The 16981-nt window shown below is 45.0% G+C and overlaps 1 protein-coding gene across 2 annotated transcripts in view; it reads left to right on the forward strand.

Moving 5' to 3' along the window:
- Positions 1-16981, forward strand: part of RORA (RAR related orphan receptor A) — a gene marked incomplete at its 5' end in the record, with an annotated part of 347719 nt that overhangs the window by 280432 nt on the left and 50306 nt on the right. The window contains one exon of one of the 2 annotated variants that reach the window (XM_080626592.1): positions 3645-3675. The exons of the other annotated variant lie outside the window; for it this stretch is intronic. Within the exon in view, the coding sequence (XP_080482718.1) occupies positions 3645-3675 (31 nt within the window). Of the gene's footprint in view, positions 1-3644; positions 3676-16981 lie in introns of those variants that run through there. 2 annotated transcript variants of the gene reach the window in all.

Raw genomic sequence — 16981 nt, forward strand, 5'->3', positions numbered from 1 at the left:
TAACAACCCAATGTGGTTATACCTCCTTCAGACAGGGGGTTATTACAGGACACATTTTCTTTTTTTATGAGCATTTTTTCCTCTATGCCATATAGGGAAGGAAGGTGGTGGATACATCCTATATGTATCATACAAATCTTAAATTTTGGTGATAAGGAGGCCTCAAAATTCTCCCTGAATTAAACCTAACAATGCAGCTTTGCTTAGGCAAGCATACAAAGCATAACCCAGCAGTCTGCAGTAACGCTCTCCACTCATGTTCCAAGTTAGGACAGCATAAGCATCTTTAATTAGTTGCATTCAAACTGCTTCTGCTGGGGGAGGTGTTTGAGCAAGTAGTTAGGAGTTGGTTCATCTTGGAAGCTAAATTCAATCCTTTGCTCAGCAGGTTTAAAAAGAGGCCAAGGTAGTTTCTGTCCTGTACTTAGGGAACTCACTGGTACCCCGATTACTAGTGCTAACATAGGTGTGTTCCTGTTCTCTTAACACTTTGTCTTTTCTTCAGTTTGGTTTGGGTTTTTTTTGCCTAGCAGATGTTGATGAGTTCCTAGAAACAGTTGATTCTCCCAACTGTAGTGGAAGCTTGCGGCTAGGCTCATGAGTTGAACATCTTTTACAAGGATAGAACACGGAGCGATACCTGATAAGGTTACACACCATGTTAGCATCTTTGAACTAGCAATCTCATGTTTACCACTCCTGGATGTTTGACTGTGGTTAGAATTTGAGTTCAGGCTGTACCAGCCCCTTGCTGCTTATGGCTTTCCTCAGTTGCGGCAGGCCTCAGGCCTCAGTGCAGCTGCCTCAATGGGTATTACCTGGTGTGAGAGAGCAGAAGCCCCAGCCAGAGCACTGGCTCTGTCAGTAAGCAGCACACTGGGCAAAGGGAGCAATGCTGACTTGGATGTGGAGTATCAGGCCCGGCCATCCCTGGGGACCAGCCACTGCCTTTTCTGAAGCAAAGGTGGCGTGAAGGACAAATACATGCTGTGGTCAGGGTCTAATTTCCAGGCAGCTAATTAGTCTGAACCATTAATACACAGATTTGACACCTTCAGGAGGTGTTTGGATGCAGAAATCTAAGAAGGAACCATGTGTAACTGAGGTGTAGTTTCTCACTCCTATGAAGAGTATACCCAATCTTGCAGTATTTTGCAGGTGTTTACCATATGCTTCAGGAACAAAACCAATAGAGTACAAGCTTTGGCAATGGGAAGCATTCATACAAGTCGAATGAAACCCTGTTGTACAAACCAGCAACAGCAATTGCATGTTGAGTGAACTGTAACACTGAGCTAAGTGTTCTTGGGATGGTACGTGATCTTTGTGTTGTCATTGAGATGGTGGTGTCTGAACTCGAGTGAGACTTTTGGTGTTGCAATAGTTTGGTAAATCAGGAGGAAATGGATTTTGAATTGAATTCTCATTATGAAGTCAAATGATGACAGAAAACTGAAGTGCGAATGGATGTGTTTATACATCCAAAAGTCAGTCAGCAGATGGCTTTAGATTGACACCAAATAATAGACTATTTTAAGTATGCTCTTCTCACTTAAAGTGTCTGATGACCAACCTATAATTTTATGAAGCAACTGTTGTAAGGCATTTGTTAGAATGCAAAATCTGTGCTGCCTGTTTATTATTGAAGCCGCTTAGCACATCAGATGTCATTCCAGATTACCAGTTGCATTTCACTTGGGCTGGAAATAAATACAGATCAGTAATAATGTAATGTTGTGTACCTTAAGGTTAAATGTCTGACAAGACAACTAGCACTAATGGCCTGTGACAGTTTTCAAGCCATAGGTCTGACAGTACTTGCTGTGTCAGAGTGAAATGTTTACAGCGATCTAACTCCTCATTACAGTATATTAAGACATCATTCTGTTCTGTTGTGCGTGCTACAAGTTTTGTGTCTATCCAAAGCCCACAGCCGCAGAAGCGGCAGCCAGCCCATGTGTATACAGTAGCATTTTGCAGGTTTTGAGAGCTCCGAACAGTGCTATCAGTGGGGGCTGATTCAGTCCAGGATGTCCAATAACATCTCTGTTCAGCGTGTTGCAACTTGACAACATGTGCTGAGGATGAGTCGCTGTGAACACAAACCCCTCTGAGACAAGAGCTGCCACTGTGAGCAGTACCTCACTCTACATATAGTGCTACTGGTAGGAATGGCTTCATGTAGGTAAGGATGAGAACCCCAGGTCAGAAACTTCATGTCAGAGGTACCTGCTAAATTTACACTAGTGCACCAGACTAGGGCTGGGAAATTTTTGAAATAAGTAAGATTTTAAACAGTATTTTGCTTTAATGGGACTTTAATGACTGGACTGATAAATGGTCAGCACACCTGGATAGCTTTGAAGCATGGATGTTTAAATAATATCATACTGTATTAAGAACTCGTTAGCCATTAAGGGCCAATTTAACAGCAGATTGTTTCAGTGTTCTCGTCTCATAAAGGCTTTTTCTGAATACAGGGCTTTGTTTCAAACACTAAGATGCTTCCTCTGGCTTCTGTTTGTTTCTCTTCTTTGTTTTAGATGCTTATATATCTAATCAAATTATGATGTTATATTCAGACCCCTACTAGACAGCTTGGAAGGCACTGACGCGTCTCTGCAGCTTTCCGTTTTGTGACACTCTCTTCCAGTGGCTGAGGCAGGAATTGGAAAAATCTTCGGTTTGTTAAGGCAACTTTCACCAGTGTCTAGGTTTTTTCCCATAGGTTGTTTTCCTGTGCTCAGTCTCGCACTATTCCTCTGTAGCGTGGACGTGTGTGTCTCAGGGATGCAAAACTCCATCTAGCAAGCTGACAGTATGGTCACAGCTGATGCTATAGAGCACATGAAAATATCTCCAGCCGTGGTATAATGTTTCATTTGGTCCAAGTGAATCCTGAAAGAATATGAAGCCAGCAGCAGACACGTTTAAAATGTAAATGCCGTTCTGCTCGATCTATCCAGTGTGTAGTCGTGTCATACCACGAGGTAGCTTTAGCACGGTTATTTTTTACTTAAAACAACACTTACAAATCCCTGGGGGAAAGAGGGCTGAACTTCATCAGAGGGGACGGGACAGCAGGGGACGGGCGCTCCTGGTGCTGCCGGCTGTTCCAGAAGCGATGCTCAGTCTCTCACGCGCGGTTACGGACCCGCCGCCCAGCCTTCCCCTTCCTTTCCTCCTCACTTCGTTCGGCCGAGCCGCAGCCACCGCGCTCGGTGCCCCCGGCGGCAGCGGCCCGGTCCGGCTGACCCCGAGCCGAGCCGTAAGCGGCGGCGGAGCGCAGGGCCCCGCGCCTGGGGCAGGGGCGGTGCTGGTGCTGCCGCGCTGGGCTGGGCCGGACTCGCCCCGTGACCGCCCGCCCGCCCCCCGGCGCCGGCAGGGGCGGGAGCGGAGGGAGGGAGCGGGCGGTGTAAACAAGGCGGGGGGCCGGGGCCGGCCTGATGTCAGCGGGTCACATGGAGCCTCATATGGGCCGAGGGATGGCGGCGCGGAGCGGCTCTGCGCTGGCGGCCGGCGGCGGCTGCTGCTGCTGAGGCGGTGGCGGTGCTTCACGGCGAGGGCCCGGCCCGCCTCCCCTCCCGCCTCCTTGCCCGCCGCGCTCCGCTCCGCTCTGCTCCCCGCCGCTTCGCCTCTGACAAATGATGTGTTTTGTGCTCGCCGCGATGAAAGGTAAGAGCGGCCCGCGAGAGCCGAGCCGAGGGGAAGGCAGGGGGTGCAGCCCGGCCCGGGAGCGGCGGGGCCGGCTGGAGTTGCCGCGCTCCGTGGCCTCCCCGCTCCGTGCGCCGGTGGCACCGCTTGGCCCCGGGGCCTGCGGGAGCTGCGGGCCGGGAGGCCGTGCTGGCCCTGGAGGTGCCGGTGCGGGTGCCCCGGGAACGGGGGGCAGGTTTGTAGGAGCTGTCGGAGTGATAGGGAGGCTCGGTCCTTGCTGTGAGCGGCGGGCAGCGCCCGCCTGGGGCGGCGGCGGGGAGAGGAGCGGTAACCAGCCCGCGGAGCCGCTGCACTTTACACTGTTGGAGAGTAAGAGATAGCTTATCTGCAGCTGCGGCTCTTCGGAGGGAGAGGTGATGATTAACGTGGAGAGGAGCTATCTGAGCCCTCCGCACACCGTGTAGAAAAATCCGTGCTGTGAAATCTGTCTTCAGTAAAGGGGAAAGGAACGTGCAGCATCCTGTAGGTACCGATGGGGCTAAAATATCATCTTAAGAGACAGCTGCTCGTTTTGCGAAGACTTTGGAGCAAAAGAAGGAATCGGAGCTACTCAGAGATTTTGATTCTTTTTTTAAACCTGGGGTTTTCTCAGCTGGCCGAGCCCTTGTCGAGGGCAGGGTCAGACCGGGGAGAGGCAAACCAAGATTTAGGTGAGAAATCCAAAGTTGAGAGGTGTGTTTTGCGTCTGCCCGGCTGTTCAGTAAAACCAGGTCCACGTGAGAACTTTGCACTGTGTAGTTTTAAAGTCAGATCTGTTAAAAGATCTAAAGGCAATAACCATTTTATTTAAATACAGCAATCTTTCATAGTAATCTAAAGAGTATTACTGTGGACACCTGGATTTAATGCCCCCAGGAAAATCCTAAATCCGTACCTTTTAAAATATTTTCTTGGGTTTTATTGGTAAAGCTTATATTAAAAGAAAAAAAAAAGGAAAAAAAATTACTTGGAAAGAGAAGATGGATCTGTGCCTCAGGCAGGGACTGCTGCCTTCTCCCTCCCCACTTCACGGGAGCAGCAGGTAACCTGCCCCTGTAGCAGCCATGGGAATTTTCAGTGGTGAGGCTTCCTTTTCTGGGAGAGAAGCCTCTGTGGACAAAAAGTGAAGCGCTGTGTTCATTAATTATTAGCCATGCTGAACGTATGTGGCAAGAAAATGTAATCGGGTTGATTCGGACACTTGCATCTGTAACAAAAGAAAATGCGGTTTTTGAAATGCGAGTGCCATGGATAGCTTAGCAGTCAGGATTCCACATGTTCCGGTAAGAATTTCTCAGGATATCGCTCATAGGCGTGTTACAGCCATGAAAGCAAATAAACAACAAATAAAGGGAGGAAAGTCTACAAATTGAAACTGTGGTGAGGGGTGGCTGCCTTGAATGCTCAGGTGAAAGAGCAGGCAGGGCACTTCGAGTTTCATCAGTTCAACCTGGGAATATTGCTTTTCTTTTTTTACTCTTTTGGGACTTTTAAACCCATTTCCACACTGATGTAACATCTTGGGGGAGCCCAGCTTTTGGGTTTTAAAGTCTAATTCCTAAGGGCTCTGTTATAAAAGTGCTTGGGTTCATCTGTTTTACCGAGTACAAGTGCAGTATGTTGTGTTCCTGTTTCATCCTACTTAGTTTTCTAGTGCATTGAACAACTTTCTTGGTCTCTTATCCTTTCTCTAATTTGCTGGACAGGGTTCAGCCGGAGGAAGTGTGGTGTTGTTTGTCTTAAAGTGACCTCTGCCTGCCATCAGATAATAGATCCACAGTCCAGGGTTGTAGTTTGAGAGAAGCAGACAAGTAGTATCGGGAATGCAGCTCTCTATAAGCTCAAAGGGAGAAAGGAGCAGCGTAAAATGATGAATGGAATATTTTATTTATTCTCAGAGCTGTGATGGCATCTTTTGGCTCTTCTGATCTTTTACACTTTTGAAGTTAAAATGCAGAAAATTATGCTCTGCAGGAAAACATGGGATGTTACAGATTTCTGTATTGGATTATTTTAAGGGGTTTTATAAATGAAAAAGAAGAGTATTAGTTTGTTTTCTGTTGCTGTTCAGGGAGCCCAAATTGGTACAATGTGAAATCAATTTGCAAGGTTTTTGGGTTTTTTTTTTCCATGCACCATACTGTTCTGGCAAAGGGGCTTGCTTTCATTTTGGGAAGTCCTTAGACTTCCAGACTATAAAGAGGCTTGAGTGAGTAAAAATGTTGCCCAGCTGTCAGCACACCGATAGCTGCACTGGCGTACTTAGAGCTAGAAAGCAGACTGGCTCAATGAAGAGGCTGGATATGGCCTTAAGACAGGCTGCGTGAGAAGAAATGCAGCTTTTTGGTTTCGGGCGGAGAGGAAGGGGAGGTGTTATATCTATTTCGAAGAAAATAGGCAGTGGTGAAGCATCGAAGTTATAATGACTGTTTGGGTGCTTTAGCTTTATTTATTAACTGTTGTGGGTCTGTAGAAGATTCAGTTCATAATACATGCAGGCTAGTTAACCAGCTGATAGATTTTAAGGCAGAGTGCAACTTTACGTCCTTACCAGTAAAAGTTTGCAAAGAAATTGGATCATTTTGTCAGCATATTCACTTGTACAAAGCTTATTCCTGTGAGAGTCTCCACTGGCAGAATCTTCAAGGTTGCCTTAAGGAGAATAGTACTAAGTGCTCTGAATTGGTGAACAAATACTCTGTGCCAGAGTAGAAACATGGATTTGGTTGTCATGCCAGTGCATTACTGGAGGTGAGGCCAGGGTGGAGGGAGCTACCTTCAGAAATGTGTTATTTTACCATTTTATGGTACCTACTTTGACGAGAGGCAGGGATGAGTGAGCTCAGGGTTGGTAAGAGCTGCAGTGCTTGTTCTGTACTGTCGTAAGGCCTTGACAGAAGCAGTCAGTCTAGTGATGAGTTTATAAAGTATGAAAATCAACCTAGCAATAGTTTTACTGTCCTTCATATGGGTATTTCTAGATAGAGATTGGTGGGGAAGTAGATGTAAATTTTCTAGGCTTTTTCCACGTGGGTGTATTTACTCTTAAAGTAGAATTTAAGATGCCAATCCTGACTTTTGCTGTGTGGACATCAGCAATGCTGCTGTTTTTTGGAGAGTTGACCAGACAGGTAGAATCAGTTGTTGCTTGTTTGTAAGGCAGGTTGTTTCACTTTGAGGCTCTGTGCTTAGATTGTGGGAAGCACAGCCTGTTTTCCAACTGATGCAGTCTCTGAATGAAAAGTCAACCATTTAAAAGTACCTATTTAAGGGAACGGACTCTGTTGGTTTCCTTATTAGTGCACCTGAGTGTTAGATCCCGCAGCCGAGCAGGGTTTCCCTTGCTGTGGGCTGCAGCACTTGCTTTGCAGCCACCTCCCTGCTCTGGCTCGCTGGACCCAATCTGTGCAGAGCCGGCCGGGATTTCTGCAATGCTGTTTCCTGCGGGTAAGCTGCCCCGAGCCCATCAAGCCTGACCTTTTGCCGCGGTTTATGTCATGCAGCTTGGCACCAGCCTGCCAGCACCTGGGTAGTTACTCTGAGTTTTTCACCAGTAAACAACTGGCTATGGAAAAATACCTTGCCATAGGTTTAAAAAGAAGTTGCTTTACAAAGTGAAGTGGGTTTAAATTTGCCTTCACTGCAACTATTGAAAGCTAAATCCAATTTAGCAAAAATCCAGGTACAGAATTTGTGTTGACTAAATATTAACAGAATCTGGCCTTTGGAATTGCTAGCTGAGAGGCTGGTTTCTTGCTACTTTAATTTCATACGACTGATCTGAATGACTTTCTTGTACCTAAGACATATGTTGCATCACATTCAGAGGATAAGTTTGGTTTGAGATTTAGTGCTGAAACGCACTTTTCAGGCCCTTTGAAAGACTCTCAAGATTTGCAAGTAAAAGAAGAGGAAACCTGTCTTTATGGGTCACCCAGTGATAATCAAAGGCGGTTGCATGCTCTGTACAAGTCTCAGTTGGGGACACTCCTTTCAAGTATGGAGAATCGTTATGTCCTCTTTAAGTCAGCGAAAACTGTGGGTGCTGAACATCTCACTGGATCAAACTCTTTACATTTAGGTGCAGCTCTTGCTTAGCTGAAAAGGTGAGCCTGTTCCAGCTGGCTTGGCAATACAGTCATTATTATTACAGTGTTTTTACATTATTGTGACTATTACAATATACTTATTACAGTAATTTTTCTAAGATAATTCTAAATAATTGGGGCAAAACTGGTGGTTTTGGTAGAAGTGATCTGTGAACACCATGTGAGGACTTCTGTACCCTTAACAGATAAAACCTCCCTGAAGGAATAAGGTTGTAGAGGAGGGTAGTTGAGCTTCATTGGTGTCTGGGGTGAGGGTTTTGCAGAAATAGGAAATGTCTTCAGGTTTTATTCAGTGAGCTGATGAGGGGACAGGAGGAGATGCAGCTGGTTCAGTGTGATGCAGGGTCATGGCCTGCAGCTTTGCAGCTTGGCTCTGCAGTGGGGAGGTGAATGTTTGCTTTGGCATCGATTAGTGTTAGAGAGTAGAGTCTAGAGCCCTCTGTCGAGAGCTGAGTCCTCTTTATATCAAGTATTCCCCTGCATGTAAAAGAAAAGACTGATTTCGTTGCTCATTCCCTATTATAGAGAGCCTTGCCTGTTTGGTTGTTGGGTTGGTTTTTTTTTCCTAGGATGATGTAGCACTTCATTTTAACCTTAAGGGGTTTTAAATCATCTTTCCTGCTTCTCCTGCCTAAAGTGCAGTATAGAAACGATCACTATCATGTACTAATTACTAGCATTGTTAGTATTTCATCTGCACTACACAATTCTAAATTGCTGTATTTGTTTCTAAACTATATGTACTAAATCAAAACTGGCAAGTCTGTGTGTCTCTCCTGAGTCGATGCATGCAACTTGGCCTGACTTTGCAGTTCTCTGTCTAGCATTAGAGGAAGTTGAGATGCTGCATGTTGGTTTTTGGTTTATTTGCATTCCAATGAGGTAAGGTGTTCTAGGTTTGTAGAATGATGTTCTCTTCAGGTTTGTTTCATTTGCAGTGAGAGGGAAAAAATGAATATGCATCTTTCTTGTATTTGTCTGTAAGCTGTAGTTTGCAATTAGAGCTGATAACTCCAGAGATCAAGCAAGCAGTAGTTCTTTCCTTGTATGATCTGTCTTTTCCTTGAGGACTGATATCTAAAGGATATGCAAACAATTAATGGGGCAGAATGTCTCTTATGCTTCTTGTTTCCTCTTGAAGATTATTCTTTTCTCTTTTTTGCAATAAGCATTAACAGGGGGTTGGGAGGGTTCTGTCCTCCCAGAATAGGTATGTTATGAGATAAAGGTGACTGTACAGTGCAGACCTCTGCGTGCTGGATGAAAAAAGAACCTCAAACACCCACAGACTAAAAAGTTGAAGCAGAAAGCCTTGTTAGGGGGCCTAGCAGATGGACTTTCTTGTTATGTTTCATGCTGTTTGGGAGGGAGCAGCGCCTATGGTTAGCAAGGGCTTGAATTTACACAGGGGGTTGTGCTTAGTTTTAGTGGTTGGGTTTTTTCTCCCTTTTCTTGCTCGAGGCGCTCGGAAGTGCTGCAGAACCCAGGCTGCGAGCAGGGGGCAGACACAGGCTGCTTCCCGGGTACCCGCACCTCATGTTGAGAAGAGCAGGGAGTGACTCACGGGTACTGTGCTGTTCCCCAGTTCAGTGCAGGGGCTGGCTGCAGTGGGGAGCATGCTGATGGAGTTGGAGAAGGCAGTGTGCTGGGAAGAGCCCCTCACCATGCCCCGGCTCCACTGGAGTCCACACAACTTCTGTGCTTGTGGGAGAATGTAACTCGACTAGCATTGCTTCCCTTTTCCTCGTTGATGTCAGGGGCAGGTGAAGCATTCATGCTGACAGGAGCAAATGGGTATCCATGAAAACCTGAGCCCAGTGCTGTGACTGTTAGGGCTTCTGTCTTGCACCTTGCCTACCTCTCGCTGCGTGCCTGTGTACAGCCCAGAAACACAAAGCTGGAGCTGTTCCCAGCCATGCGGTTACAGTCTCTGAGGTGCTATTGCTCCTTGCATTCTTCAGATACAGTCTGGCATTTAAAACTCTCACAGGTGCAAGAGTCCCCCCAGAGAAGTGTGGGGCTTCCATGGCACCGTTGCGGTGTGCCTCACCATCAAACATAGCCCACTGATTCACTGCTGTTAGTGAATGTGGCTGAGTGCAGTTCCCCTTAGTGCGAGCCCACACTGCTGCTGCTCTGTACATGCAGCTTGGCTCCACTACACTTAGGCATTTGGCTTCAGCAAGGTCCCAATTTCATTGCATTTTTGTTTTCTTTTTTGTGTGGTTGGGAGTGATGCAGGACCCGTAGCTTGTGGTTCTTCTGTGTTCGTGTGGTTCCAGCCTTTGGGCCTTTTGTCATGCCGGGTACGTAGCCATCTAGGCTAAAATCAGTGTTGAGAGAGGTATAATCATCCCAGCTTTCATTTTAAGAGCATTTATCTCAAAGCTTAATTAAAGTTACTTGGATGTAAATAAGTCTAACCTCTTCACTTCTGAACAATGCAAATAGAACAGTCAGCATACTTGTAGGGTATCAGCCACGTAATTATTGAGTAATGTTTGTGTTCTTTGAAATACTGGGCTATTTATTGCCATTGAAACCTGGGACAAGGAGCTTCATAAAGCCGACTGCATGACTCTCTATTTATACACTTTAGAAGAAGTTGATCATCCTCAAATGAGGAGGTGGAAAAGTCACATTAAATCTTTACACAGACAGATGCACTGTGACAGAGGGTTGGTCAGAGTGTTCTTTAAAACTTAAGGGACCTCAAGCTGGAGTTTTGTCTGGCTGACAGTACCACGGGCCGTGTGCCTGCCTGCCAGGGTTTCAGAATAGATGGATTGGAACAGTGGGGATAGGATTGTGTGCTGGGCCTCAGGTTTTCAGTCTCCACCGCAGTTTGAAAGGGGACACAGCTGTGCTTGGGCATGTATTCGTGATACTGAATTTCCACCTCTTTCTCCAGACCCCAGGGAAGTTGGGATTGGTTCGGCAATTTTCTCCCTTCAGGTATCATTTGCTGTGTAAGACGTAGTGCGGTTTACATGATCCAATAGGAAATCAAGTTCTCATTGCATGTGGCACCTTTTGTGAAACTGCCAAGGGTCTTGGGAGTTGATCCCATGCCATGCATTGAGCATGCCTAAAGCTGACGTGAGCCTGTTTACTTGACTCTTGTACAGCCTCCTCTGCCTGGTCCCGTGCGTAATGGGACATGACTGGAATTGTCATCTTCTCACCCCAAAAGTTGGTTAAATTCTCTCTAAGCCCCAGGTGCTCTTTGCCTGAAGCTCTTTGTCTAGGTAGAGTGTAGAAAGCTGGTGAAAAGTGATCCCTGGTGATCAGAACATTTGGAGTTCCCTTTCTGTACACAGACATTTGCATGCTTCAGTTCTGACTTAGAGTTGGATGGTATAAATTGTTCTACTACTTGACAGGAACAGCAGTAGCTGCTCTCTTCCTGCATCAGCTGTACTGTTACTCATAATGGTGCATTTTTCCATTCAGCTAAATTAGCTCATCTTTGTGTTCGATTTGGCAGTGTAGTTGCTGTGGGAAAATACATATTTTTCTAGTAAACCTATAGTGATTGCTTCAAGCTGAATGTGGGAATTAATAAATACATCTTTTGCACTGCAGAGAACTGCTTTTTGTAGATTGCCACTGGCTTGTCCCCTCCTTGGACTAGCTCCTTCCAGTTCACTGTAGAGATGTCTGCATGCTGGATGCCAAGTTACTAACCAGTTTTGGTGAATACAAATGTGAGTGAAGCTACTGTTTGGCAGGCTGGAGCACTCTGGGTGCTGGAAGTGTGTTTGTCCCTGTTGCTGCAGGGTCATACCACGAAACAGGGGCAGGTTGTTGGTTGTTGGAGTAGCCGAGCTTATGCTCAGTTTTGTTTTCCCTCAAAAGGACGCTCCCTGCGATTGTTAGATTGACAGAGGTGCATTGTGTGCAACTTTGAGTAGAGTTTTTCTTGTACCGTGGGTGCGTTGTTGAATTAAAAGAAGTATTTGCTTAAAATGTGAGTACATAAAGATGTTTATAACTGCTGGATGGATTCTTGTATCAACAGATAATGAAGAAAACCAGACAGGTTAATTAAAGAGCCAGAGATGTTTCATTTGAGAAACCTCATATACATAGGCGCCTTCTAAATGGCCTATGAGCATTCCTCCCTCCTCAGATGCTCCCTGATGATAGCAGGAATAGCAGCAGTGGTTGGCAGCACCCTGGCAGCCGGCAGCGTGGAAAAGATCTGGGCTGGAGCAGTAAAGGGATTGATTTTCCTGATCAAGGGAGGATCAAAATCCTCTCTCCTGCCTCCTGTACAGGATGCTTTGATGGAAACTCTGTGTGAAAACTGTCAGTCACACAAGCAATATTTCACCCTTGCCTTTTTCTTGGTCGGTCGTTTTACTGCATGACAGAATTTGGGTGCGTGCTGAGAACTAAATTTTGTCTGGGTCTGAAAAGGCCATGGTATTTCTACCGCTGGCTCTGATTATCATCAAATCATAGAATCATAGAATGGTTTGGATTGGAAAGGACCTTAAGATCATCCAGTTCCAACCCCCCTGCCATAGGCAGGGACACCACACACTAGACCGTGTCACCCAAGGCTCTGTACAGCCTGGCTTTGAGCACTGCCAGGGATGGGGCAGCCACAGCTTCTCTGGGCAACCTGTGCCAGGGCCTCATAGGGAAGGATTTCTTCTTATTTAACTAAGTCTCTTCTAAATCTACTGGTATCTCTGGGAATAACTTCGCAGGTCCCAGCCAGGAAGGTGAGGTGCAGCACCCGGCATGCCTGGAGTGCTCCCTCCTTTGAGGACGTCTGCCTCTTAACATGCTTTTTGTCACTGAGCTGCTAGATATTTTTGAAAAAGAGGAAACAGTATCTGTAACAAATTTGTTCCATTTTAGGTTCTTTTTCGCTTTTGCTACAAACAAGCTATAATATGGTTTCCTCAATTTAAAATCTTAAACTTTAACATTAAAATGTTCAAAGTAGTGCGTTTCTCTGAGTGCTACACTGATGATGCAGCTTTACGTTAGCTGACTTGGAGAGGGGCATCGGTAGCAGTGCTGATTGTGTTGTGGAAACCTAGAGCTCAGTATGGGGAAACATTCCCTCCTTCCTGTCGCTGTTCCAAAATACTCTAATTTTCTTCTGATGTTTTCCCTCTCAACCCCTGTGTTTATACTTACAGAAGGGATAACCAGCCAAACATAAAGGTCACTCTAAGCAGAGACCTTTTGAGTGGCAAAATCTCACTCTGAAGAATTTCTGCTGTTAGGGTTGATTTAAAAGCCCTTGTAAGAGTGCTTCAGAATGGAAACTCCTTTGTGTGTCTCACACTGGCAGCTCAAGCATGCCCTGGTGGTAAATTTGCACTTTATAGCGTTATTCCTGCCAACATTGATTAGTGTTTTGTCACAAAAGTAACTAACTTTGTAATTTAATCTGCCTTGGTATTGTCAGTCTAAAATGTTATGTATACACTCTGCATTACGAAAAGCTGTTCTGCAGAGGCTGCCTCTGGCTCTGGAAGCCCCTGAACTGTGAGCTGCTGGAGGCTGGCACAGGAGCCAGAGAGGTACCAACATCTGCTTGCCTTGGCTTTCCGTTGTTCCAGTGCAACTACTCCTGGTCACTGCCAGAGTCCAGGCACCAGCCTGAATTGTCTAGAAGAAACTTAGGAAATGCCTACTTGACTAGGTAATTATCCTGTGTTAAATGCATTCAGATATATTAGCTAATGCTGGTATTAATTTGTAATACTTGAAAAACCTGATTGGGTCTTGGGTTTTAATCAAGTTATTCCAGAATAGTAGCACCATTCTTGTGGAAATTCTGAAAACAAGTTACTGAGAAATCTGACTCATAAAGCAAGTGCCTCATGAAATGTGAATGTTTAGAAGGGAAAATGACTGGCAGCTCCTCTTGTAAGTGTGCTAGTTGCAATAAAGTATAAAAGTTCAACATCAAAGAGATCACCACTTAGTCTGTAGCATATTTGTACATCAAAGAACAAATACAGGGCAAAAGGAACTGTATAGAGATACAGTTCAGCTTTGCAGACAGGTCCCTGTGGAATGCTAGAGAGAGCTGCTTTCATAACGTGGAAATTATCTCTGGCACATCTTCATTTCTGATTTGGGGAATAGGTAAGAGTAAGATTTAAAGCAGTGTCTCCAAATCCAGGCTTGCCAATGTTATTGGGTAAGAGCGTCTGAGCTGAGGCGATGTCCACAGTGCTGCTCTGCTGGGAGCACTGTGACTCCAGTGTATAGGCACGGGTGACAGGAAGTTCGTGTGTGACACTGCTGAGGATGGGCAAAAGATATATAAAATGTATAAATGAGAGCTAAATGTCTACTTTGGGCTTCATTTTTTTTTCAGGTGTTATTATGCCTGTGGTCAAACACTGTATTGTGTTGCCCAAAGAGGCTGAGGAGTCTCAGGTCTTGGAGATACTCAAACCTCAACTAGAGGCAACCCTGAGCTGTAGTTGACCCTGCTTTGAGCAGGGGCTGCACCAAGGAATTTCCAGAGGTGCCTTCCAACATCAACTCTTCTATGAGTCTCTCAGGATAACACTTTTAGCAGCTATTTGTATTTTTAATCATGACTGCTCCTAATAGAAGACACTATTGAGTTAAAAATCTGACCAGCTCTGGCACAGCAAGCTGATTTTTTTTACTGCTTTTCCTGAGCGTAGTGTGGAAGCTGGGTGTATTTTTGCTGATTCAGACTTTAAGTAGTTTATTCCAGCTTGGGAGGGAGGGGTGGGTTGCTTGGTTTATTTTTGTTGGCTTTTTAATCCTGAATTCTGCCTTAAATTAATGAGAGAGTTTGTGCATGTCTGCCTTAGAACTAAAGAGAGGTGGTCTTGGGTATCTAGAGCACGTGTCCTCTTTCAGAACAACGCTGGGTATGAGAAATTGATCACAAAGTTGTTGGGCTGCTGTTGGCCAACTGGTGGTAGCATTGTGTTGGAGGCAGTGGAGACTTTGCTATTGATCTGAATGTATCTGCTTTAGTATAAAATGTAAAGTAGGTCACCTCAGTTCTTCAGTTGCAGTCTTTCTTCTTCATTTGTATGTTTTTTGTCTGTACATTCTGACAGCTTACATGGTATATAAAAATGTTAATCCAGACTAAATCTGAATTCTCCAAAGTTCAAGTGTGCTTAGCTCAATGGTTTTAATACCAGTTTCACCCTTTATGGAGACAGTATTGCCAGCAGACTCTTGTTTCTTTTATTGCAGTAATAAAAATAGTTGCAATCTCATGGAATAATTAGGAAATACAAAGGGTTTCTGTAAAAACCCAAGGGAAACCTGCTTAGGCATACTACTGTATAATTAATTGATGTGCTACTACACTTACGGAAGCAGTGCATCAGTAAACAGAAGTCAGGATGTGAAAGGCTAAGAAGCACTGCTGGGAATTACATAACGACATCAAGGCTTGAAACAACAATTTGGGCACCTCAGGAGAGACCGGCATTTGCCTGTGGAGGAAGGACAGAAAGCTCTCATGAAGGCCAGGGCAAGTGGAACTCTGAAGGTTCAGGCTTGTGCTTAACACCTTCTTTTGCCAGTGAAACAGGTGTAAACACTTTTGATATTACTGGTCTCAGTATTCCCTACCACCTTCAAGATGATCTTATGTTAGTTCCCTAGAATTTAGTTTTGTATTTTTAAAACCGTGTCAGGTTAAGTGTTGTTAAATGCTCCGTTTGCTAATACTGTGCTTTAAATACATTTGAAGTTGTTGCCTGAGATGTGAAACGGATCACCGATTTGTGCCGTTTGTCTTGCCTTGAGACCTAAAAATAATGGTTAGCACATAGTCTGTAATTATCTCTTTGGAAAAGTCAGGGCCTTCTATAAAATTCCTGCAAGGAGATGCAGTAGTTGTGTATGTAGAGAGGTGGGTGTGATGGTATGTGAATGACTTCTTCTTCTGGAAATACGTTTATGTTTTAAACTCGAATCAAATCCTTTGCCGCTGCTCCATTGCAATACTATTGCCTGGAGAAACAATTCTCTCCAGGCACAGTACATGTACTGAGATAGGTCACAGTGGCCAAGGAGGAAGAAGGAGCTCCTGGCATTTTGGAAAAGTTAATTCTTGGTGATTTGAGGAAGGCGTTACAAAGAAAATAGGTTCGTATATTTCTGTTTGGAGAAAAATATAACACAGCTATTTTTAAGAAGGCCCATTTCTATATCTGTTGCCTTGTCTTCTTGATGGGGAGAAATGAGCTGTACTTGAAGAGCTTTATGAGCTAAGTGGCTTTGCCTGGACATTGCAACATGCCTGAGTCCTCCTAATAGCACTGCTCAGTTGTGCACACAAGGCCACTGGGGAGAGCTGAGGATGCTCAACACACTGAAATCAAGCCTTTTTTCAGGAAATTATAATAATTGGTGGTAAATAGTGACCATTGCTCTCAAGTAAATGTAGTGGCTGTGTGTGTACCTTGCTATGAGGAATTGACAGCAGACGTGTTTGTACTGTGCTGTTGAAAGAAGGTGGAGGCTTCCTCACTCAGGTATGTCAAGTCCTGGCCTGCTGGCTGGCATGAGGTGTGTTTGGAAGAGACAAGAGCTTTACATTTTAGAAAGACTAATCAAATAGATTCAATTTATATGCTAAATGGAAGGAACATTTGAAAGAGTTTACTTTTGAATTAAGAAAACCCAAACAACAGTGAACTCTTTAGAGACTGGTTTTCCCACCTTTAAAATACCTGAACTGTCAAGTTAATAGCTTGTTATTTCAGAGAGTGTGTGTACACACGTGCAGAGGGAGAGCTGCCAGCAGTGCTAAAAATCCCAAACCGAAATCCTTCAGTACTTCCCCTCTCCCCACCATTAAAATGAACAGAAAAATGACTTGGGAAGTTGCCAACAAGAAGTAACGAGGGGTTGTGTAGCTTGATGTCTTCTCTTGGGTTGTGGCTGTGTTATTAGCGGTGTGGCAACTGTGCTCAGTTCAGATTTTGTATTAGCAGTGGGTGGGATCTCTCGACATGTGAATGAGGGTTCTGAATGGGCAACATCCACAGACGTACAACTGGTCTCCTTGGAGCCTAAAGTTGTAGGAGCACGTCTAAAGCTGGCGTACAGCTCCCTGTCTCCCAGGAGGAGCACTGCTGCACACTGGCTAAGGCGTTATTTCCCAATTGGGGTAAGTTTTTGTTAGGCAAGCATATTTT

The sequence above is a fragment of the Psittacula echo genome (assembly GCF_963264785.1).
Source record: "Psittacula echo genome assembly, chromosome: 10".
Classification (NCBI taxonomy): Eukaryota; Metazoa; Chordata; class Aves; order Psittaciformes; family Psittacidae; genus Psittacula; species Psittacula echo.